This window comes from Pongo pygmaeus, chromosome 8 (assembly GCF_028885625.2).
Source record: "Pongo pygmaeus isolate AG05252 chromosome 8, NHGRI_mPonPyg2-v2.0_pri, whole genome shotgun sequence".
In the NCBI taxonomy this organism is placed as follows: Eukaryota; Metazoa; Chordata; class Mammalia; order Primates; family Hominidae; genus Pongo; species Pongo pygmaeus.
Genome location: NC_072381.2, coordinates 88,393,773 through 88,417,832, shown reverse-complemented (window position 1 = coordinate 88,417,832; position 24,060 = coordinate 88,393,773). Strand labels below are relative to the sequence as shown.

General features: G+C 36.0%; 1 protein-coding gene across 4 annotated transcripts in view; it reads right to left on the bottom strand.

Annotated features, from left to right (window-relative positions):
• The window catches only part of PCDH15 (protocadherin related 15), a 1,016,126-nt gene that overhangs the window by 530,438 nt on the left and 461,628 nt on the right, over positions 1-24,060 (bottom strand). For all 4 annotated transcript variants that reach the window (XM_063669967.1, XM_063669968.1, XM_054435813.2 and 1 more), the window contains exon 7: positions 10,444-10,554. In XM_063669967.1, the coding sequence (XP_063526037.1) occupies positions 10,444-10,554 (111 nt within the window). The remainder of the gene's footprint in view (positions 1-10,443; positions 10,555-24,060) is intronic.

Genomic DNA, 24,060 nt, shown 5'->3' with positions numbered 1-24,060 from the left:
TATGCTTTTCTGCCTTTTTGAATTCTACTTTGTACAACATTGAAAAGTATACTTGCATGCATGTTCACGTAGCACTATTCACAACAGACAAAAGTTGGCAAAAGCCCACATATTTATCAATGAATAAATGGGTAAACAGATTGTGGTATATACATACAATGGCATATAATTCAAGCATAAAAAGAAATGAAGTACTGATATATACAACAACATCAATGAGCCTTGAAAACATCATGTTTTCAAATAAAGAAGCCAGATAAAAAATAAGGTCACATATTATATGATCCATTTATATGCACTATCTGGAAGCAGTAAAAAAATTGGTGGCTACAAGGAGCTGGGGAGGGGATATGGAAAGCAACTGCATGAGTGGTGCCAGCTCTTTTTGGAGTGATTAAAATGTTTGGGAACCAGATAGAGGCGGTGGTTGTACAATACTGTGAGTGTACCAAATACCATTGAATTGTTCACTTTAAAATGGCTAATCTTATTTTGCTAATTTATGTTAAATAATTTTTAAAAGTAATTATACTAACAGACCTGTATTTTATTTTTTTTGTTCATAAAACGTCTTCCTTTGTGACAGTTCCCAGACATTAATATTTGCCGTCCAATTAAAAAAAAAATCCCTCTTCTTAAGCATGGTTAATAGTACATTTTGGTTAAGCTCATTCCCAATCTGGTTGCTCATAAAAAGTTGTACAGCAATGCTTGAGGGTAAAGTTTTAGGAAACAAGAATTTCTATTGGTGGAATTTTGTAAGTACAACCTTGTCTAGAATGTAATAACTTTGTGGTTCCAGGATTCTTTGATATTTTGATACAGTATAAGACAGACTGTGATAAAATTATAGCTAAGAAAACACAAAATGTTTAAATTTTCAAAGTTTCGGCACTCACTCAGATCCCTAGAGGCACTATAAAGATTATTTAAAACTAAAGACATTTGAGATTCAACAAATAGAAAGAAGTCTTTTCTGAACTTCTTTCATGTCACTAAAAGCAGATACTTAAGAGAGTGAGGCTGCCATGAATTCCCTCTCCCAAGAAAGTTTATGAAAATGAAGAAAAAACAAGGAAGTCTATTCTTACCTACATAAACACAATCACAAGCTATTTTAATCTCCCCTTTGTCTCCTAGAAACCTAGTTTTTCTTCCCTTAGACGCCTCCTGCCTCTCATTGTGTTAAATATATACACCTTCTTCCTTAGCTGTTTAAGGAGCTTTGTATATACACTCCCATATGTATATCAACCTCTAGGCCAGTTGAAAAGTAGAGTAGGAGCAACATGTGGCATGTGAGATAATTTTGGTGGTTCACAAATGAACTTTCTAAATTATTCTTAAGATGTATGAATTGTGAACATGTAGAAAAATCTTAATTTAAAGTAAATGTATGTGCATATTTTAAATTTTAGAAAAATGCAACTAGCTCATCAAACTTGCCACTTTTTTAATACTGATCATTTAATTGGGTTATAGCTATGTCTACAATATATGAATTAATAGATAAATGATGTAATGATATGTTCAGTCAGCATATCCTGAGTAGATTCCAAGGGGCAGACTCCAATACACTGCTTCTGACGGTCTTAAAAAAATGATGAGGACATGTTTCCTCATCCCATTATTAAGAGAGTCGTTTAGTACTGAAAATTACTAATGTGAAGATCATGTGACCTCATAAAGATTAGTAGGTTATATTTTCACATATATTTCTCTTTGTGTTGCATCATCCAGTGTCTTAAATCATTAAGTAATTTAATCTTCCATATTTCTAAAGTTATATTAAAGTTAAAGAACTAAAACAACTCTTAATTTCTAAATATATATATATATATGAAAACCAGAGGCTTCTTTAATAGTGTTGGTGAACTTTTATTACATTTATTAATGATTTTATATTTGACATTTTTTCTCAGCAACATAAATAAGTTAATAAAATGACATATTTAATATGTATTTGTAAATTTACTTGTGGCATTGGAGATAATATTTGAAAATTTTTTTTATTTATAAAATATTTATTTATTTATTTATTTATTTTAGAAATGAGAATCTCGCTACATTGACTATACTGATTTCAAACTCCTGGGCTCAAGTGATCCTCCTACCTCAGCCTTCTGAGTAGCTAGGACTATAGGTATGTGCCTGGCTTTAGCCCACCATTGAAAATAATGATTGCTTATGATGAAGTTTTAAAAGATTGAATTAATCTAAATTTAATTTATAAAAATAGTAAATAGATAATAAATATTAAATATTTATAATATTTTATGTGATATATGAATGTAGCATGCATATATAAACACACATATAGATGCATATATACACATACATGCATATAAATGCCAGAGGCAGTATTTCTACCCTTCCAAGTCACTCAGCCTTCTTCTTTATATGTCATCACCAAATCACTACAATAAACAAATTTGAATTTTTTTTACATTATGTTTTCTTTCAGTCTGTCAGCATCAAATCTCTCACGATTACCTGCTTCTTTGGGTCATTGTCACTACTCCATAGAATAGATACTGGTGTGTTAAAGATAGTGTATTTACAGGAAGTATATACCAAAATACATAATGGGAGCTTTTTCTCATATTGGGGAAAGATATTGCTTACAAAGTGTTGAGTTCTAAAACTTGTATTTTTAAGTGGGAAATAAAAATAATCCTGGCAAAACGATTGTGAGCAGAGATGTAGCAACAAAATCTACTAACAGTTTCCACACGTGGGAATTCTCCCACATTTTATCACCAACACATATCACATAGGAAAATATTAAAAAAAAGTCTCATGCACACTCATAACTTGTGAGCCCATAATGGTAATGCTAATTCATGATGTTCTCCCAATTTGGAATCAGATTTGATCTTAAAATATCCATTTAAAAAATAATCCTTCGGCAATTGAGATACAAATCAAAACAAAAACAACAAAAACAGAAAAAACAAAACAACTTACACTTTTGATCTTTATAGTAATATACTACTGCTCAAGGCTCTTCTGAGTAAATGAAATAACATTCTAAATTGTGAGTGGTAAAAAATAAAAAATAACTATTTCTATAAACATTCCATATAATTTATTTATGTGTTTTCATTTATGTTATGTGACAATCTAATATATATTAAAATCCACAAAGAAGATCTCCTTTCTTCTCTTTCCCATTTTCATCTGCATTTCTCTTCATTTCTTTTTTAAAAAATAAGAATATACATTTAACTTTAATTATTTAAAAATAACAGGATATTACATTAAGTTAGGAAACTGTGATTCTAGTTGGCAAGCAAGAATATCTTTTAAAAAGTTAAACAAGTTCAACCACTACTCTGAACAGAACTGTGCCTCCCCAACCTTAAGCTAGAAAATCTAGAGTAAATTGATATGTTTCTGGAAACACATAATGTTCCAAGATCGAATCAGAAAGCTATTGAAACCCTGAACAGATGAATATCAAGCTGTGATATTAAATTAGTAATAAATAACTCACCAACCAAAAAAAAAAAAGCCCTGGACCAGATAGACATACAGCTGAATTTTACCAGACATACAAAAATTGACTCAAGATGAATTAAAGATTTAAATGTAATACCTCAAGCTATAAAAATCCTAGAAGAAAACCTATTAAAACTCTTCTTAACGTTGGCTTTAGCGAGGATTTCATAATGATGATATCCTGAAAAGCAATTGCAACAAAAACAAAAACTGACAAGTAGCACCTAAACTAAAGAGCTTCTGCACACTAAAATAAACTGTCAATACAGTAAACAGAAAATGGAAAGAATGGGAGAAAAGCTATGCAAACTATGCATCTGACAAAGGTCTAATATTCAGAATCTATAAGGAACTTAAATAATTTAACAAGCAAAAGACAAACAATCCCATTAAAATAGGGGCAAGGGACATGAACAGACACTTCTCAAAATAAGACATACATGCAGCCAACAAATATATGAAAAGATGCTCATCAGCATTTATCATCAGGGAAATGCAAATCAAAACCATAATGAGATATCATCTCATACCAGTTAGAATGGCTATTATTAAAAAGTCAAAAAATTACATATACTGGTGAGGCTGCAGAGAAAAGGAAATGGTTATATGCTGTTGGTGGGTATGTAAATTATTTCAGACACTGTGGAAAGCAGTTTGAAGATTTCTCAAAGGATTTAAAACCAAGCTACCATTCAACCTACCAACCCCATTACTGGGTATATGCACAAACAAAAATAGTGCATTCTACCAAAAAGACACATGCATGTCTACGTTAATTGCCATGCTATTCACAATAGCAAAAAACATGGAATCCACCTAGGTGCCCATCAGTAGTGGATTGCATAAAGAAAATGTGGTGCATATACACCATGGAATACTACAAAGTCATAGAAAACAATGAAATCATGTCCTTTGAAGCAACATGGATGAAGCTGGAGGCCATAATCCTAAGTGAATTAATGCAGGAAGAGAAAACTAAATACTACATAATATCAGTTTTTCAATGGGAGCTAAACACTGAGTGCACAGGGAAATAAACCTGGGAATAATAGACTGAACTACTGGGGCAAGGAGAGAGAATGAATCATAAAACTACCCATTGAGTACTATGCCGACTACCTGAGTGCAATACACCCATGTAACAAACCTGCATATGTACTCTCTGTGCTTAAAATAAAAGTTGAGGAAAAAAATAATGCTTCTATGAACATTAACCAGAGGAAGTTGGGTATTCTATTCTCTTGAAAACATTTTTTGTTTGAGATATTTGTCTAATATTTCTTATTTTTTATGCAAACAAGTAGACAGAATTATATCATCATTTATAGCCCCAAATGCTTATGTATTTTTAGTAGCCAAACACTCAATAAATATCAGTTCCCATAAACCATCACCTGCTATCCTTTCATTCCACTCTCACTCCTCAGAAAATGCCCAAGAAACTTGCAGAGTTAAAACAATGGGGTTACAATTAACACTAATTCCACACATCAGTAGGAAGCAGAAGTGAGGGAACGTCAGGGTAGGGGTTATTTCTTAAAAGTTGTTTACCAGGTTGAAATATAAAATATAGAAAATTAATTTTACCTATACAAACACATATGTTTGTAATGCTTACACATTTTATTTGAATATTTCTGTCCATAAAGATAAAAAATTGAGCTAATAAAGAAATAGTAATATTATAATTTTAGGAATTATATCTTGTTAGGAAAGATAACTAGCATCCCTTCTTTAGATTTTGCTATTTGAGAAATATACAACACCCTTGCTATTCATAAAATTTAGAAATTATAAATTATTCTTGCCATGATTCTAAATTAAATTTAGGCCGGGCACAGTGGCTCATGTCTGTAATCCCAGAACTTTGGGAGGCCAAGGTGGGCTGATCACTTGAAGTTGTCAATGGTTTCAGACTTGCCTGGGAGCACAGTGAAACTCCATTTCTACTAAAAATACAAAAAATTAGCCGGGTGTGGTGGCACGTGCCTGTAATCCCAACTACTCGGGAGGCTGAGTTAGGAGAATCACGAACACCAGAGGTGAAGGTTGCAGTGAGCCAAGATCGCCCCACTGCACTCCAGCCTGGGTGACAGAGCAAAATCCCATCTCAAAAATAAATAAATAAAATATAAAGTAAATATAAACTTTTTTTTCTGGTAATTAAGAAATCTTGATTACAAAAGTGTTCTTAATATTTCACTCAGGATAACAATAATATGAAAGAGAGTTTGCTTTGAAGAAAAATGATATGTAAAGAGATTACTTTAATTCTATGTGAATTACAGTAACATATCAAAGTTGAGGTTATAATAGTATGTAGTAAATTTCAACAAAAAGAAAACTCATTGATCTTTCATATCTCTAATTTTTTTTCTAGATCTACCCCACAAAATTTTCGTCTGGAATTAATCATTCCTTCATTACATATTTATATTTGAAGTCAATAGCATGGGTGACAATATTGCAAATATTCTCAAAAAATATGTGACAGGGTTTTCTAATACAGGTCAGTCAAAACTCAATTACCTTAATTACGGATCATAACATGTAAACACGAATAAAAAATCTCCAAACTACATGTAATTTGAAGGATTCTCTTCGAAAATCAAATATTTTTAACATAAGCAAAACCAGGTCAAAGCTGAGTAATGTTCAATAATTTGTCATGAAAGCTGTAATTATTCTTTTAAAGTCAAAATTGATTGCTCATATTTTAAGTCTCCTTACGACTTCAAGATAATATATTGGTGTTTAATGCACATGACTTACATTGTGCACACCACCAGTACAATATAAAAAACTGCTTCCAGGTGCAGTGGCTCACGCCTGTAATCCCAACACTTTGGGAGGCTGAGGTGGGTGAATTGCTTGAGGCCATGAGTTTGAGACCAGCCTGACCAACATGCTGAAACCTCATCTCTACTAAACATCCCAAAATTAGCTGGGTGTGGTGGCACGCATCTGTAATTCCAGCTACTCAGGAGGCTGAGGCACGAGAATAGCTTGAACATGGGAGGCTGAGGTTGCAGTAAGCCAAGATCATGCCACAGCACTCTAGCCTGGGCAACACAGCAATACTCTCCTCCCCTCCCAAAAAGAATATCCAGGTGTGGTGGTACCCTTGTGGTTCCAGCTAGTTGGGAGACTGAGGCATGAGAATCACTTAAACCCCGTAGGTGGAGGTTGCAATGAGCTGAGATCGCACCACTGTACTTCAGCCTGGGTGACAGAGCAAGACTGTCTCAAAATAAATAAATAAATAAGCAAACAAACAAACAAGATAGATGTAAAAAAAATGGAGAGACATTTAAGATATATGGATATCATTATCGTATACAAACAAAGATATGTTAGACTTATGTTACTATTGGTATATAGAAAACAGTTAATGATTAACAACCAGCTATCAGATAAGTAGCCCTGATTTGTAGCACTGGCACTTTCCATACTGTAAATGCTCCCAGCATGACTGCAAATGTGAGATCACTGAACTCAGAGTTTGAAAGAGAAACCCACAATTGGCCCTCAAGCAAGTCTCAGCTGACTTTCCACCTCCAACAACCCACGGTTTTAAGTTACAGATTTAAAATGCAGTGGAAATGAGCATTCTTCTTTATCATTTGTGGAAATGTGATATGTCACAACACTTTGAAAAATAATATAACATTATCTACTAAGATTAAAAAGTGTGTGAATATATATGTACAAATACATATACACATATACACATATATATGCATACATATAATTTTCTCATAGCAATTCCATTTTTAATTACTGATTTTTAAACAGTAAGTACCAGTATTTCAGTGATTTACGTAATACTGTAATAATGTCTCAATATATTTCAAGCATTAGTCTAAGTACTTTTTTGTTTGCTAACTAGCTAATTGTAACCAGAACAATGTGGTATGTTTTATTAATATACCCATTTTACTGGTTAGGAAATTAACATACAAAGTATGCCCCAAATCACACAGCTAATAAATGGCTGAACTGAGATTTGAACTTGGGTGACATAATTCACTACACTCACTGCCTCTCTTGAACATCATGAGGGTAGATATCAATTTGGTGCCAAAAACAAATGATCAAATAAACAAAAATGGAGTATTGTTGAATCAATGGTGATCCATTATTATTATCTTACATTATGTAGCTATTAAAATTATTTGTTCTTAAAACTTCTAAAAATGCTTAAAATGTTATAACCTTCTATATTTAACTTTTCATTTTGTACTGTATGACTTAAGTTTATAACAAAAACTGTTATTGCATCTAAATTCAAATGTTCATTCGACTTCTTCCTAATGCTATTCCTTCTTTTGATGACTCACATATGTACTTCTGTTTTATAATTTTATCCCTGAAATGCTAAAAACTCATCACTCCCTCAGTGATGAGTAGTCTATCATGTTGGATAGAAGTTGTTCCAGATGTCTTTACAAATATTTTAAAACTAGATACCAATTCAGAATCTTTTACCTTGCATTTCTATTAAAAAATTATATTTTTAATTGCATAATAAAAAAATTAGCTTTCAAATACCTTCCACAGCAATCTGACTTTATAAAAAAGACATTCTACCTTTTCTTCACATTTTCAGTTAAATAGAAAAAAGAATTTTCTGTGTTTTGAAGAACTCTGAGTGGCCCTCCCTAATACATTTTACTTTTTCCCATATCCACAGTTTTCACTCTGGTCTATGTCACATGACATTAATATATATATACAAACATACAGACACACACATAATACACATAACATACTATAATATATAATTATAATATATAAAATAATAAATTATTTTTAAAATCTGAAGAAATATAAGTAAAAGCTTATCAACTTAGCTTCAAAAATTAGATCTATATGTCTATCTACATATTTCTATCTACATATCCCTAATTATATATCTATCTAGGTATCTATCTAAACACGTACACATTCTGTGTCAGGTGATATATCTCTAAAAAGGCAAGAAAATGACAAGTTTGTGACACATTTTTTCATATTAACTTCTTCAGAACAGCTAATTGAGGTTATTTTCCTTTTAGCATCCCCTGCTATCTTTCCGTTCAGCAAGATCTGTCTGTATGAGCAAGATTACAATGCTTAGGAGTCATTAAAGGCATATTATGGCTTAAGAGTCTAGCTGCTTTAAAAAAGAAAAGGCTATTATTTTAGAGCAGTTTTAGGTTTACAGAAAAATTGAGAGGAAGGTATATACACCCAGGTCTCCACACATGCACACCCTCCCCACTTATCAACATCCCTAATCAAAGTTGTACGTTGGTTACAATTGATGAATCTACATTGAACAATGATAATCACCAAAGTTCATCCTTTACATTAACGATCACTCTTGGTGCTGCACATTCTATGGGGATGGACAAACGTGTAATGGTATCTACCCAACTTTATGGTATCATCCAGAGTATTTTAACTGACCTAAAAATATTTCGTGATCCTTCTATTAATCCTTTTCTACCTGCCTTTACCATCATATCCCTGACATCCACTGATTTTTATACTGTTTCCCTAGCTTTGCCTTTACCAGAATGTTATATATTGGAATCATCCAGTATGTAGCCTTTTCTTAATGGTTTATTTTGCTCATAAATATGCATTCAAGATTTCTCCATACTTTTCATATCTTTATAGCTCATTTCTTAACTGTCATATCAAAAACGTAAGCTTGTCACTTAATATAGGATTTTTTATATGACCTTCCCTTCTAGCTTTTTTCTCAAGGGGTACTGTCATTATTCTTGCTAAGAAAAGAAAAAGGTTTTCAGGTCATCAGTGTGCCCAGTCTCAGGATACGAACTATACATAGTATAATTCAGAAGTGAATACCGCATATCCCTTTGACACATATGGACTTCCTCAACTTTCGTTCCTATCATGCTGACTCAGGTGATACAAGTCTGGAAGGAGATGTTGGGTGGGAGAGAACTCTGAAGAGAGTATCTTCCCAGATAAAAGAAGGAAGAATCAATAAACGTAAAAGATATCCCAGTTTTTCTACCCTTTCTGCCTGCTGCATTCAGACTTGAAATGCAGTTGTGATGCTTATGGCTATGGTACACAACTAGCTCCCAGCTGATAAGGCATTGGGAAAATAACCACATTTCAGAGAAGAGGGAAGTATAGATGGAAGGAACCTAAGTCCCTGGTGATATAATTGAACTGTCAAACCAAACACTGGGCCTCATAATTCCAGAAATTTTATTAAACTTCCACTAATAATAACTATAATAAATGTCTATGTTTTGTAAGCATATAAACATGTCTATGTTATATAAGCATATAAGGATATCTGTGTTTTATAAGCATATAAAGCATGTCTGTGTTTTATAAGGATATGTTTGGATGTTCTGTTATTGTTATCTACATACATTAGTATAAACTTCAGTTATGGGGATATTAGGTGATATCTAGTGAACAATTACTCAATATATGATAGCCATGAGGAAAAACATGACCAATTCGGCAATGATTCTTTGCCTTTAGTGTACCTTAGAATCCCCTGAAGAGCTAACTAAAAATGCAGATATTCCACTTCCATCATCTGAGATTTTTGTTCAGAACATCTGAGTTAGGGTCCAGAAATATGTATATTTAATACACACCCAAGGTGATTCTGCTGCAGTTAATTTGCAGGATCCTACTTTGAAAAATACTTCAGTATAGTCTAAAAAGATTGGATCATGGGTAATACATATGAATAATTTAGAGGTCAAAGAATACAGTGAATAAAAACAACCTATTCTATCCCTTTCTCCATCTATAAGAGTATTATATACAAACACCAAGGGCAGGAGTGCCCTGATGAAGAAGTGAATGACACAGAGCACTCTGAGAGTATCTGATACATTTTGGATGAGTTTTTTACTTCATAAATTCACAGAAGAAATTTAAAAAAAATTGAATACTCACATTAGCTTGGATTATGACAAAGTAGCGAGTCTTATCTTCATAGTTGAGCCTCTTCCTTAACACTATATTTCCAGTCAACATTAGGGGAATTTCAAAGGTGTCATTGGATGTCTGCAAATATTAAAGATACAGACTTCAGATTATTTGAATGTAAGATGAATTAATAACTCAATATTTTGGATTAATCCTCTTGGAAGTTAGAGATGGCATGCTTATCATCTGAAAACAGAATGACTATAAGCTTCAGAGTCAATATTGTTATATATTTCCAAACATTTAATTTTGATCAATAGGTTTCCCCAGAGTCCTTTGGTAATAATAACCAGAAAATTTGTTTCTTGTCATAGTTTTTAATATATTATTAGTATTATTCATCAACAGTCTTGGAATAGTTCTAAATCAAAGTCTAGGTATCTGAAAAACTTCCCTGTTACCATATTATCTTTTCACTGTGTTTTTTAACACCAAAGCATTCAAACACTAAAATCTGTTATTTCTACATAGTATCAATTGTCAACATTGATATCCATTCTGTATTTTAAGTATTTTTAAGTATTATCTGGCATTAAATACAAAAAAACACAGTTACGGGTCACTTAATGATAAGGTACATTCTGAGAAATGTGTTCTTAGGTGATTTTTGTCATTGTGTGACTATTATAGAGTGTAGATTCACAAACCTAAAATGGTACAGCCTACTACATACTAGGACAGGTGATATAGCCTATGACTCCTAGGCTACAAACCTGTACAGCATGTCACTGTACTGAATGCTATAGGCAACTGTAACACAATGGTCAGTATTTCCTCTATAAATCTAATCTAAACATAGAAAAGGTATAGTAGAAATACAACATTATAATTTTATGAGACCACCATTTGCTATGTGATATATCATTGATCAAAATGTCATCATGCAGAGCATGACTGCATGAACTTGAATCAGTTCGTTATTGTGGGAAAAAAAATCCAGGTTTTTTCTTTTCGGTTCCACAACTTCTGCTCATTAGTTAAGTTCTCTGCCCTGTCTAGGACTGAGTTTTTTCCTGGTAACATGGAAGTCATAAGGGCAACACTAGTGCTCTGGTATAAGCAGCCCTCAGTGTAACTGTATTCACACCTTAAGGGAATATAATTTATAAGATAAATCTCTTATTCTTAAGAAGACCTTATGTCACTTTTGTATTTTAGTCATTTTAAAGAATGATAAAATTGTTTCTAGATAGGCTAAATACCTCAGTGTTATTTTGTTCACTGAAATTGTTTTGTGGTTGTTCAGTTGCCTTGTATATTTGTGCTTGTGATTTTTGTTGTGGACATCACATTGGGTGAAATATTTAGTTTGAATCTGCGTTAGATTGCTGCAAAAGGAAGAGGAGGGGGAAGAGAGGGAAAGAAAAATAAGGGGAAAAGGCAAAGGGGAGGAGAAGAGAAAGGGAAGGGGAAGTGTGGAAGAAGAAAAAATACTGTGTATGTGAGAGAGAAACAGAGAGAGAGAGAGGGAGAGAGAGAGAGTGTTTACACCCTCAACTTAGTGTAAGTGTATTCCTAAGAGTCACATAAGAAGTTAAACTCAATGAAAAAAAAAAGCTGATTCAAATCTCTGAGCTCAAGCTCAATCAATGAAATGTGTGTAGTTTAGCCTTCCATGTCTAGAGCTGTGATCTGTCACCTTTCTTTCTTTCTTTGTCTCTCTATCTCTCTTTCTCTCTGGGATGCATAAAGACACACACACTGTACATTTTGCAGAATTAATATATATTTTTAAATGATTCATTCTGTGCTCCTCATGTAATGGGCCTTGCAAATCGTTCTTGGATGCAGTCATTTAAAAGTAACAATTTAAAATATAAATACAGAAAATGAAATGAACAACACAATTAAAAACAGACATTTGACATTTTCCCTAATTTTTTGCCTATTCAATTTTGCTTATACCTATGAGTGGGGCTGGCAATTATGACACAGGAGTGTAAAAATGATTGAATCTAAACATGTAAGTTGAATATGAGCAATACCTTAGCTAATAATTGCTATTTACACTGTTAAACCTATCCTAATGTGTTGTTATGAGGTTATTACATTTTAGTGACTCAATAATATAGAAATATATATTGTTTTCTAGCATAAATATGGAAGATACTGTGGTCTTACCATAAAACCACCTCATCTCTGGACTCAGAACCCCAAATTAGCTCACATATCCGGTGACATTGTGCCTCAGAGGAGGCTATGTCTCTAAATGAGATGAGTCTTGAATAGTCTAGCTTAAAAACAGTAATTCCATTCTCTTTTACCAGGAAGTATTTTGCAAATGTACATGTGATTCCATTTTGAGTAATGAAAAAAATTTCTCTTAATTGCAAAGATCGAGAGAAGCTAACATTCCCTTTTCAGCTTATAGAAGTTTCTGTCAGGATATAAAATTTAGAACGTCAGCAGCCATTTGGGGACTATTGATAAAATTAATTTCAGAGAAATAGCTAATATGCTAGTGATAGCAGAGCATAAAATAAAAAGAGCCTGGATCTGTGTTGTCTTTGAGTTGCTGAGCAAATCTTGATATTACCCCATCTCTGAAAAACTTATTATGATAGATAATAAATTATCTTTTTGTTTAAGTCATCTTTAACGTAGTTTTTTTACATACATACATATATATATATATAAAGTAAATTTTCTGCAGCTGAAAGCACTTTGATACATGATTATTCCTGTCTCTATATGTCTTTACACTGTAGGCCTCTCTCTACTCCAAACACGCCATGGCTCTTCAGCTCTTCACACCTGATATTTGCTCTTATTTTTCTCTTGCTTAAATATCCCATCACTTATTTCTCTGTGTCCTAATCTCTGCAAACTTTACTCAGTGAAATCTTTTAAATGTAATTTATATTTAAGTCTTTGATGTCATCTCACATTATTTTTTTCCAAAAAACACTTATTTGGGATCTTCTGTTTTGCTTGACAGATTCCTCAAGGGTCTCAGTCTGTGATGCATAAATACCTATCCTTATATCTCTAGCTAAGCAACTTAATTAATTTTTGCAATACTTTTTTTGTTGTTAACAGTTTTCATTGGACGTTTGTAGAATTATTAAAAATAATAGCTATTAGTGACTTTATTGATCTTCAGAGCACTTTCAATAGCACTGAATTCTTATCATCTTATCTATCCTTTAGAGATTTTATAGATTCTTAGATTTTAATTTTACTTTTTATATTTATTGATTGATTGATTGATTGATTGATTTATTGAGATGGATGGAGTCTTGCTCTGTCACCCAGGCTGGAGTGCAGTGGCGCAATCTCAGCTCACTGCAACCTCTGCCTCCTGGGTTCAAGCGCTTCTCCTGCCTCAGCCTCTGAGTAGATGGGACTACAGGCTTGTGCCACCGCACCTGGCTAATTTTTATTTTTTACTTCTAGTAGAGATGGGGTTTTAACATTTTGGCCAGTCTGGTCTCGAACTCCTGACCTCAAGGGTCTGCCCACTTTGCCTCCCAAAGTTCTGGGATTACAGATGTGAGCCACCACCCCTGGCCTAGATTTTCATTTTGTTAGCACTTGTATTCTATAAAATATAAGAATAGGATATACTTTATGATCAATGGTGCTTCTGAAATATTGCATATTGAAAGCCACTGTATTAAATTTAATTCATTGATTAAGCAATCATTGAGTACTCATTCTGTCTCTAAAATGTAGAATAATAATCAAGAAAATTAGAAGCAAAATATAGATATCTTTATGATATCTTTATGATAGTCTTTCTTTTTCCTCTAGTAAAAAGAATACTGGATTAGATCAACCCTAAGTAAATGTCTTGCTTTAATGATATTTCTAAAGTGTTTACCAAAAAAGTTAAAAAAAAAAAAAAGCTAAATTAAGCAACGGAAAAAAGTAGATTTTTTAATAAATAAATACATGATAAAGCCATGAAAAAAACAAAACAATACTTAGAACATTCTTAAAGTTTAGAATGCACAAGAATCATAGGCATATATCATTAAGACTGTAGATTCCTAGCATCTGTTACCCAAAATTCCAGAAATTCTCTGGAATTGGCATTTTTAACAAACCTACCAGGTGATCCTGATGCAGATGATTCAGCTTTTACTTTTGAGAAACCACTGTACTATGTAAGTCTGAGAGTGACTGCACTCTCTGTCCTTGCTATTTATTTTTCTCTTCTTTCATTCTTAGAGATTCGTTCCACCAATGAGGCAGAAAAGTTTGGGAACAGAGCAATGCCCATTAACTTAAGCAACCTTACATTTCTAAAGCCAGGCCATTGCCCCCTTTCTGACAGTCATGGATATTCTCTTTAAAACACAAACTAACATTGGCTTTTTTGGGTGATGAGAATTTAAGTGCTGACTACCTGCACTGTATTAATGAGAAAAATCCAATTATGGTGAAATGATTTAATACCCACAGGCCCCAAACACCTGGCCTCCATTAAGAAAGGTCCACTCGCTACTTTCTGACAGTTCAGTGACAACAACTGTCAAATAAGGGACAATTCTCCATTTAGTAAAATGAGGGCATAAGGCAGTTTAAGCAATTTATCACTATCACAGATATGGGAAGCAGGGTAGGAGACAGCTGTAACATCCACGCCACACACATTCACATTCAATAACGGAGACAGAAGGAATGTCGAGGCTCTAGCAACTCTGTGTTTCCCAAGATGATTCCATCCCCCCAGAGTCCCCTTTACTAATATGGGGATATTAGTAAATATTGCACCAGTTTAGATAAAATGGCAGCTCTCTGCAAGAAGGTGTTGAATCCTACAGTTAAAGATGCTCTAGAAATGGAATATGGGGTTATTAGCACTATTTCTTCTCAGCTGATAGATTTGGTCATTCATCATTTTTAGGAAAGAGGGAAAGACTCTTTCAGCCTTTCACACCAATGTTATAAGTATTGTTTGTAATATTCTCTTTTCAGCTGTGATGACTAGAAATTCAGTTCAAAAGAAGATAATTTTTAAAGAACACACACACACACACACACACACACACGTGTATATATATTTTCTGGTGACCTAAAGACAGAGCCTTAGTACAAAAGTGCCTCAATGGGCCTGTAATTGAGAAGTGGTGGAAATTTAGATAATTACCATTTTCTCTTTGTCTCTAAGAGGCTGTAAATTCTCTTATTGCTTCTTGACACTTTTTTAAAAATCTCTTCCCTTAGCTCTGTGTCTTTTTCTGTACCTCTCTCTTCTCTCTTTGGGTTTCCCCCATTTGTTCACATTGAATATAACTGTGAGACTGTGTTTTAGTTCCAATAAACAGCATTAACTTTGCCCTTATCAATCTTTAGTCAGCCTTAAGATTATCTCTGATTAAGCTCAGGCTACTGTGCCATCAGCTGCTGAACATTCTATGTTGTTGTCATTGTTTGTGTGTCTCCTCTAATCTAATTTCCTGAAGTAAAAAGTGGAGGACTTAGTAAGGCTATGCAATTTTTGTTCACCCAAGAGGGACTGGGATTTGAGCAGGCAACATTAACTTTGTTCCTAAGAGAAAGTCCCAAAATTCTGATCATTTTTTTCTGTTTCATATTGTTGAAACATGTCCCTGGCTGACAGACAAAATGGACTCCCTATGACTAACTGAAGTAAGTTAAAACAAAACCAACAAAACCAGGTGGCCATGCCTGGGTGACAAAGTGGTCACATACTCTGTGCTCTCAGAAAGATGTCAAAGCATCACAGGATCTTCCTTTCTACAGCTGATATGGTTTGGGTGTGTCCCCACCCAAATTTCATCTTGAGTTGCAGCTTCCATAATTCCCACGTGTTGTGGGAGGGAGCTGGTGTGAGATAATTGAATCATGGCATTTCCACTATACTGTTTCTGTAGTGGTGAATAAGTCTCATGGGATCTGATGCTTTTATAAGGGGGAAATCACTTTCACTTGATTCTCAATTCTCTCTTAGTCGGCCTCCATGTAAGACATGCCTTTCACCTCCCACCAAGATTGTGAAGCCTCCCAGGCACATGGAACTGTGAGTCCATTAAACCTCTTTTTCTTTATACATTACCCAGTCTCACATATGTCTTTATCAGAAGTTTGAAAACAGACTAACACAGTAAATTGGCACTAGTAGAGTGGGGTCCTGCTGTAAAGATATCCAAAAATGTGGAGACAACTTTGGAACTGGGTGGCAGGCAGAGGTTGGAACAGTTTGGAGGGCTCAGAACGACAGGAAAAGGTGGGAATGTTTGGAACTTCCTAGAGACTTTTTCATTGGCTTTGACCAAAATGCTGATAATGATATGGACAATGAAATCCAGGGCAAAGTGATCTCAGATGGAGATGAGGATAGTGGAGTAAAGGTGACCGTTGCTATGTTTTATCAAAGAGACTGGTGGCATTTTGCCCCTTACGTAGAGATTTGTGGAACCTTGAACTTGAGGGAGATTATTTAGGTTATTTGGTGACATAAGTTTCTAAGTAGCAAAGCATTCAAGATGTGACTTCAGTGCCATTAAAAGCATTCAGTTTTAAAAGTGAGACAGAGCATAAAAGTTCAGAAAATTTGCAGCCTGATGATGCAATAGAAAAGAAACACCCATTTTCTGAGGAGAAATTCAAGCCAGTTGCAGAAATTTGCATAAGTAATGAGGAACCAAATGTTAATCACCAAGACAATGGGGAAAATGTCTCCAGGGTGTGTCAGAGACATTTGTGGCAGCCCCTCCCTTCATAGGCCAGGAGCCCTAGGAGAAAAAAGTGGTTTCATGGGCCAGGTCCAGGACCCCCACTTCCGTGTGCAGCCTAGGAACTCGGTGCCCTGTGTCCCAGCTGCTCCAGCCATGGCTATAAGGAGTCAAGACATAGCTCGAGCTGTGGCTTCAGAAGGTGCAAGCCCCAAGTCTTGGCAGCTTTCACATGGTGTGGAGCCTATGGGTCCATAGAAGTCAAGAATTAAGGTTTGGGAACCTCCACCTAGATTTCAGAGGATGTATGGAAATGCCTGGATGTCCAGACAAAAGTTTGCTTCAGGGGCAGGGCCCTCATGGAGAACCTCTGCTAGGGCAGTGTGGAAAGGAAGTGTGGGGTTGAAGTCCCCACAAAGAGTTGCCACTGATGCACTGCCTAGTGAAGCTGTGAGAAGAGGGCCACTGTCCTCCAGACCCCAGAAAGTAGATTTACCGACAGTTTGCACTGCATGCCTGGAAAGCAGCAGACACTCAATGCCAAACTGTGAAGGCAGCCAGGAGGGAGGCTGTACCCTGCAAAGCAACAGGGGTGGAGCTGCCCAAGACCATGGGAACCCACTTCTTGCATCAGCATGACCTGGATGTGAGACATGGTGTCAAAGAAGATCATTTTGGAGCTTTAAGATTTGACTGCCCCACTGGATTTCAGACTTGTATAGGGCCTTTAGACCTTTTGTTTTTGCCAATTTCTCTCATTATGAATGAATATATGTATATGCATACCCAATGTCTGTACCCCCATTTTATCTAGGAAGTAACTAACTTACTTTTGATTTTACAGGCTCATGGGTGTAAGGAACTTGCTTTGTCTCAGATGAGACTTTGGACTGTGAGCTTTTGAGTTAATGATGAAATGAGTTAAAACTTTGAGGGACTGTTGGTAAGGCATGATTGATTTTAAAATATGAGGACATGAGATTTGGGAGGTGCCAGGTGTAGAGTAATATGATTTGGCTGAATCCCCACCCAAATCTCATCTTGAACTGTAGCTCCCATAATCCCCAAGTGTTGAGGGAGGGACCTGGTGAGAGATAATTAAATCATGGGGGTGGGTTTTTCCCATGCTGTTCTCATGTTAGTGAGTAACTCTCATGAGATCTGATGGTTTTATAAGCGATTTATAAGGCTCTCAATTCTCTTTTGTCTGCTGCCATGTTAATACCTGTCTTTTACCTCCTGCCATGATTGAGAGGCCTCCCCAGCCACGTGGAACTGTGGGTCCATTAAACCTCTTTTTCTTTATAAATTACCCAGTCTCAGGTATGTCTTTATCAACAGTGAGAAAACGGACTAATACAACAATAAAGCAAAAACAGATCCTGTTCTTGGTGCCAAGATAAACTGCAGCTGGAACTACTACCTTTTGCCCCCTATGCCATCCCTACACTGGCCCTTTAGCACCAGCCGTTTGAAAGAAACATCTGACAGAAACTTCCGGTTTGGGGCTTGGAAATCAACCAATCAGAGCTCACCTGAATCAACCAATCAGTGTATAGAACAGTCATGACTCATCTGTTTTGGCCAATCAGAATTAAGCAAGGATCTATCCTTCATTTGGATGAAGACAGCTTATTGGGAACCTGGGTGGGAACTATAGCTATAAAAAACCCTGACCCTCTCTTTGCTCTCTGAAATGTGTCTTAGCTTGAAACCACAGGCTGTATATCCATGGTTTGAAAACTGTTCACTGAAATAAAGTCTCTTTCCTCCAAATTCCTTTCCAGAGAACATTTGCTCACAATACAAATTTACCACTCTCCCGCACACAAATACAAACAGATTCATTCACATTTAATGATACATTATGATTACAATGCAGTTCAACTTATCTTATTCCAGCCAACTTCCCAGGAAACTGTATTTGTGTTTGGTTGGGTTTTGAAACTTAAAAGTCACAGCCTTGGTGTGAAAAGACTGAGGTTCGAAGTTTTACACAAAGAAGGCCTTTACACCATGTCTTAATTATACATGAGTTTCCAGTAAAATGAGAATATTATGAATTTATGGAGGCATGGGAATCTCATGATATAATGTACCCTGAAAAGTATTATTAAACTACAGTAAATTTTTTTAGTAACCTACCTAGGAATAAGTAATCACTGTTTTAGCTTAACCTTAAATATTTTATTGACATCTGAAATTTGGACTTTGACATATATATATATACACACACACACACAGAACTACTTCAGGATGGTGAGATTTTTAAAAAAAATTATTTGTCCTTAAAATGTGGTTTTAACTTCCTGACTCAGGAAATTCAAATGCTTACACATTACAAATGAAAAATTATGGCTTATATTTTCTGAATTCTCTCAAAGCTACAGGGAGTCAAACATATTACAAAAGAAGGACAATTTACTCAGGAGGACTTGATAAAAGATGTTACCACCCGCTGAAACACCACTGTAATACCTCAAAGAAAGAAGCTGCTTATGCATATTGCTTAAGTGTCTTCATTTCTTTTTTTTCTGAGTAGTAACAGTAGTGAATAACAATGTTGTGCTGCTTCCTCAGTACACTGGAGACTGCTACAAGGGACATGTCATCAGTCTCCTCCTTATCACTTTAGGTAAAACTTAAAATGCTGAATAAACATGCCTCCAGTCTGGCATTAAAATAAAAAAAAAGATCAAAAAGACATGATAATTTATTGTATAAATAGTCTTATCAATCTTGCTAACAGTGAGATTTAATATATCACAATACCTATATTTAGATTTTTCCATATAAGACAAATTCTCAAAAATGAAAGTTACTGCAGATCATGTGATGACAAATTCTTATCAATTTCAGAGTTCTTCTTTTATTTTTTCAAAACAATCTAATTCAAGCTTGTCTAACCCATAGCCCACAGGCCACATGGGGCCCGGGTTGGCTTTGAATGTGGCCCAACACAAACATGTAAATGTCCTTAAAACATTATAAGATTTATTTGTGATTTTTTATTATTAGCTCATCAGCTATCATTTGTGTTAGTGTAATTTATGTGTGGCCCAAGACAATTCTTTTTCTTCCAGTGTGGCTCAGGGAAGCCAAAAGATTAGACAGACACCTCCGAATTAGTTCAGTGCATTATGGACACTCTTACTTTGTGTTACCATGAAGGCATTAAACAAAAAAAAAAAATCAACAGTATTTTATAATAACTAGGATGAGTACACTAGAAATTGCATAGAAATTAAATGCCCCTCATTAAAGGCCTGACAACATATATTGTCCAGTACATATTTTTACATATTGTCTACTACCAAGTTCCAACAGATAATTCAAGTTGTACTTAATAAACAGAAGGTGACCAAATGAGAAAATGAACTTATACAAAAGAAAGAAGAATGCTTTTTCTTCTGAACAATAGTAGGGACTGACAAAGATTCTTTGCTTGGCCAAACTTGATCAGGCTTCTGAATCTTCTCCTAGGCTCATCTGTATACTTCCTCATAAAATCACTTTTTAACAAAGAACCATACTAAATCACTTTACCAAGAACTCTTCTACCTTTGATAAATGATCTACCTTGAAAACTCATCAGGTTTCTCATCCTGCACCACCCCTTAGGTGATGACTGATCACCCTGGCTTGTCTTCAGCAACAATCATATTAGCTTGTTTTAGCCAGAATCCCCCTTATCTCTGATGTTTCCTCCTAATAATTTTCCATCCAGTGACCCTGACCCTGGTCCTTGGCTATAAAGTCCCACTTGCCCATGCTTTATTTGTAGTTGAGCCCAATATCTCTCTCCAACTGCAAGACCTCATTGCAATGATTTCTATACCTATTGCAGTGGTCCTGAATAAGGTCTTTCTTACCATGTTTTAATGTATCATTAAATAAAATTTTCCTTTAACAATTGTCTAGAGGACTTTTAGAATAAGATATTTACTAAATTATTTTTTTCTAAATACATCAGCCATGAAAGGATAGGGAATGCTGCAGGAACAAACCCTTAAACTTTTATTTTTTTCTTTACTCTTCATGTCTACATATCTAACATGCATCAGCAAGTGGTCTCTTTTTATTGCTGTCATTGGCTAATGAATGTTTCTCCTCAACACGTTTTTCTCTGATCACAACAGCATGGGCAGGGAATATAATTACTTGTATATTGGTTCTTTGAGTTTACATTTCATTAGTCAAAGCAAATACTTTTCTCCAGGAGAGAAAAGTACACCTCTAGTATGTATCAAAAGAGGAAGAACCAAACATTTTTGGTAAACAGCTCAAGTGCTTTTTTTAACAGCAGTGAATCCATATGGGTCTGCGGCAACTCGGTCCTAACCTCAGAGGAAAGAATGTGATTTAGGGGAAGAAGTAAGTTTAAGGCAGAAGGAGAGATTGAGGTGAGTTTTAGAGTAAGAGTGAGAGCTTATTAAAAAGTTTTAGAGCAGGAATGAAAGCAAGCAAAATACTCTTGGAAGACGGCTAAGTGGGTGACTTGAAAGATCCAAGTGCCCTGTTCATCCATTCACTTGGGGGTTTTCTACATTGGCATGGTTTGGGGGTTTGCGATTCTTCTCCCTTGATTTTTCTTTTGGGGCAGGCTGTCCACATGCACAGTGCCTGCTGGTGCACATGGGAGGGTCTTCATGTGCAGTATGTTTACTGAAGTTGTTGCATGCTTACTTGAGGCATTTTTGCCTTACCAGTTGAGCATTCCCAGAAAAAGGTCATATACTAGTGAAATTCTGCCATTTTGCCTCTTAACGTGCATGCTTCAGCCCTCTTGCCCAACTTCTAAGCTCTTATTGGGAAGCTGCTGATCACCAGCTTCAAGTGTTTTCTATCTGTTGGGAGACTCTATTTCCCTGGCACTGGCTGTGACCAATTATTATTTCACAGAAAATGTTTAAAAGCCACCTAACCACCACCTGATGATCAGCTGACATTCCTGGGGGTGGTCCTCTCCTGCCCTACTCATATCTGCCTAACCATCTAGTTGATATGGTTTGGCTCTGTGTCCCCACCCAAAACAAATTACAATGTCAAATTGTAATCCCCACGTATTGAGGGAGGGGCCTGGTAGGCGGTGACTGGTTCATGGGGGCAGTTTCCCCCATGCTGTTCTCCTGATAGTGAGTTCTCACGAGATCTGATGGTTTAAAAGCGGCACTTCCATTTTTGCTCTTTCTGCCTCCTGCTGCATGTAAGATGCACCATGCTTCTCCTTCACCTTCTGCCATGATTGTAAGTTTCCTGAGGCTTCCCTAGCCATTCAGAACTGTGAGTCAGTTAAACCTCCTTTCTTTGTAAATTACACACTCTCAGGTAGTATCTTTATAGCAGTGTGATAACAAACTAATACAGGAAATTGGTACTGGGATAGTGGAGTACTATTAAAATGATAACCTGGAAATATAGAAGCAACTTTGGAACTGGGTAATGGGCAGAGGTTGGAACAGTTTGGAGGGCTCAGAAGAAAACAGGAAGATGTGGGAAAGTTTGGACCTTCCTAGAGACTTTTTGAATGCTTTCAACCAAAATGCTGATAGTGATATGGACAATGAAGTCCAGGCTGAGGTGGTCTCAGATGGAGGTGAGGAACTCATTGGGAACTGGAGCAAAAGTCACTCTTGCTATGCTTTAGCAAAGAGACTGGTAGCATTTTGCCCCTGCCCTAGATCTGTGGAACTTGGAACTTGAGAAAGATGACTTAGGGTATCTGGCAGGAGAAATTTCTAAGCAGCAAAGTATTCAAGATGTGACCTGTCTTTTTCTGAAAGCATACAGTCATATGCATCTGGAACTTATGTTTAAAAGGGAAGCAGAGAACAAAACTTTGAAGAATTTGCAGCCTGACCATCTGGTAGAAAAGAAAATCCCATTTTCTGGGGGAAAATTCAAGCTGGGTGCAGAAATTTGCATAAGTAACCAGGAGCCAAATAGTAATAGCCAAGACAATGGGAAAAATGCCTCCAGGGCATTTTAGGGATCTTCATGGCAGCCCCTCAAATCACAGGCCTGGAGGCCTAGGAAGGAAAAATGGTTTTCTGGGCTGGGACCAGAAACAGACCCACTGCTCTGTGCAGCCTTAGGACATGGCATCCCACGTCCCAGCCACTCTAGCTCAAGCCATGGCTAAAACGTACAGTTCAGGCCATTGCTTCAGAGGTGCAAACCCCCTGCCTTGGTGGCTTACATGTGGTGTTGGGCCTGCAGGTACATAGAAGACAAGAGTTGAGCTTTGGGAACCTCCACCTCGGTTACAGAGGATGTATGAAAATGCTGGTATGTTCAGACAGACATCTGCTGCAGGGGTGGAGCCCTCATGGAAAACATCTACTAGCATAATGCAGATGGAAAAAGTGGAATTGTAGTTCCCACACAGAGTCCCCACTTGGGACTGCCTAGTGGAGCTGTGAAAAGAGTCCCACTGTCTCCTCCAGATCCTAGAATGATAGATCCACAGACAGCTTGCATCATGTGCTTGGAAAAGCCACAAGCACTCAATGCCAGCCTGAGAAAGCAGCTGCGGGGGCTGTACCCTGCAGAGCCACAGGGGCAGTACCCTGCAGAGCCACAGGGACATAGCTGCTCAAGGCCTTGGAAGCCTACCCTTTGCATTAGTGTGCCCTGGATGTGAGACATGGAGTCAAATGAGACTATTTCGAAGCTTAAAATTTAATAACTGCCCTGCTGTGTTTTGGACTTGCATGGGGCCTGTGGTGCCTTTATTTTGGCCAATTTCTCACATATGGAATGAGTGTATATACACAATGTCTGTACCCTCATTGTATCTTGGAAGTAACAACTTGTTTTTGATTTTATCAGCCTTGTCTCAGATGAAACTTTGAACTTGGACTTTTGAGTTAATGCTGAAATGATTTAAGACTTTAGGGAACTATTGAGAAGGAATGATTGGTTTTGAAATGTCAAAAGG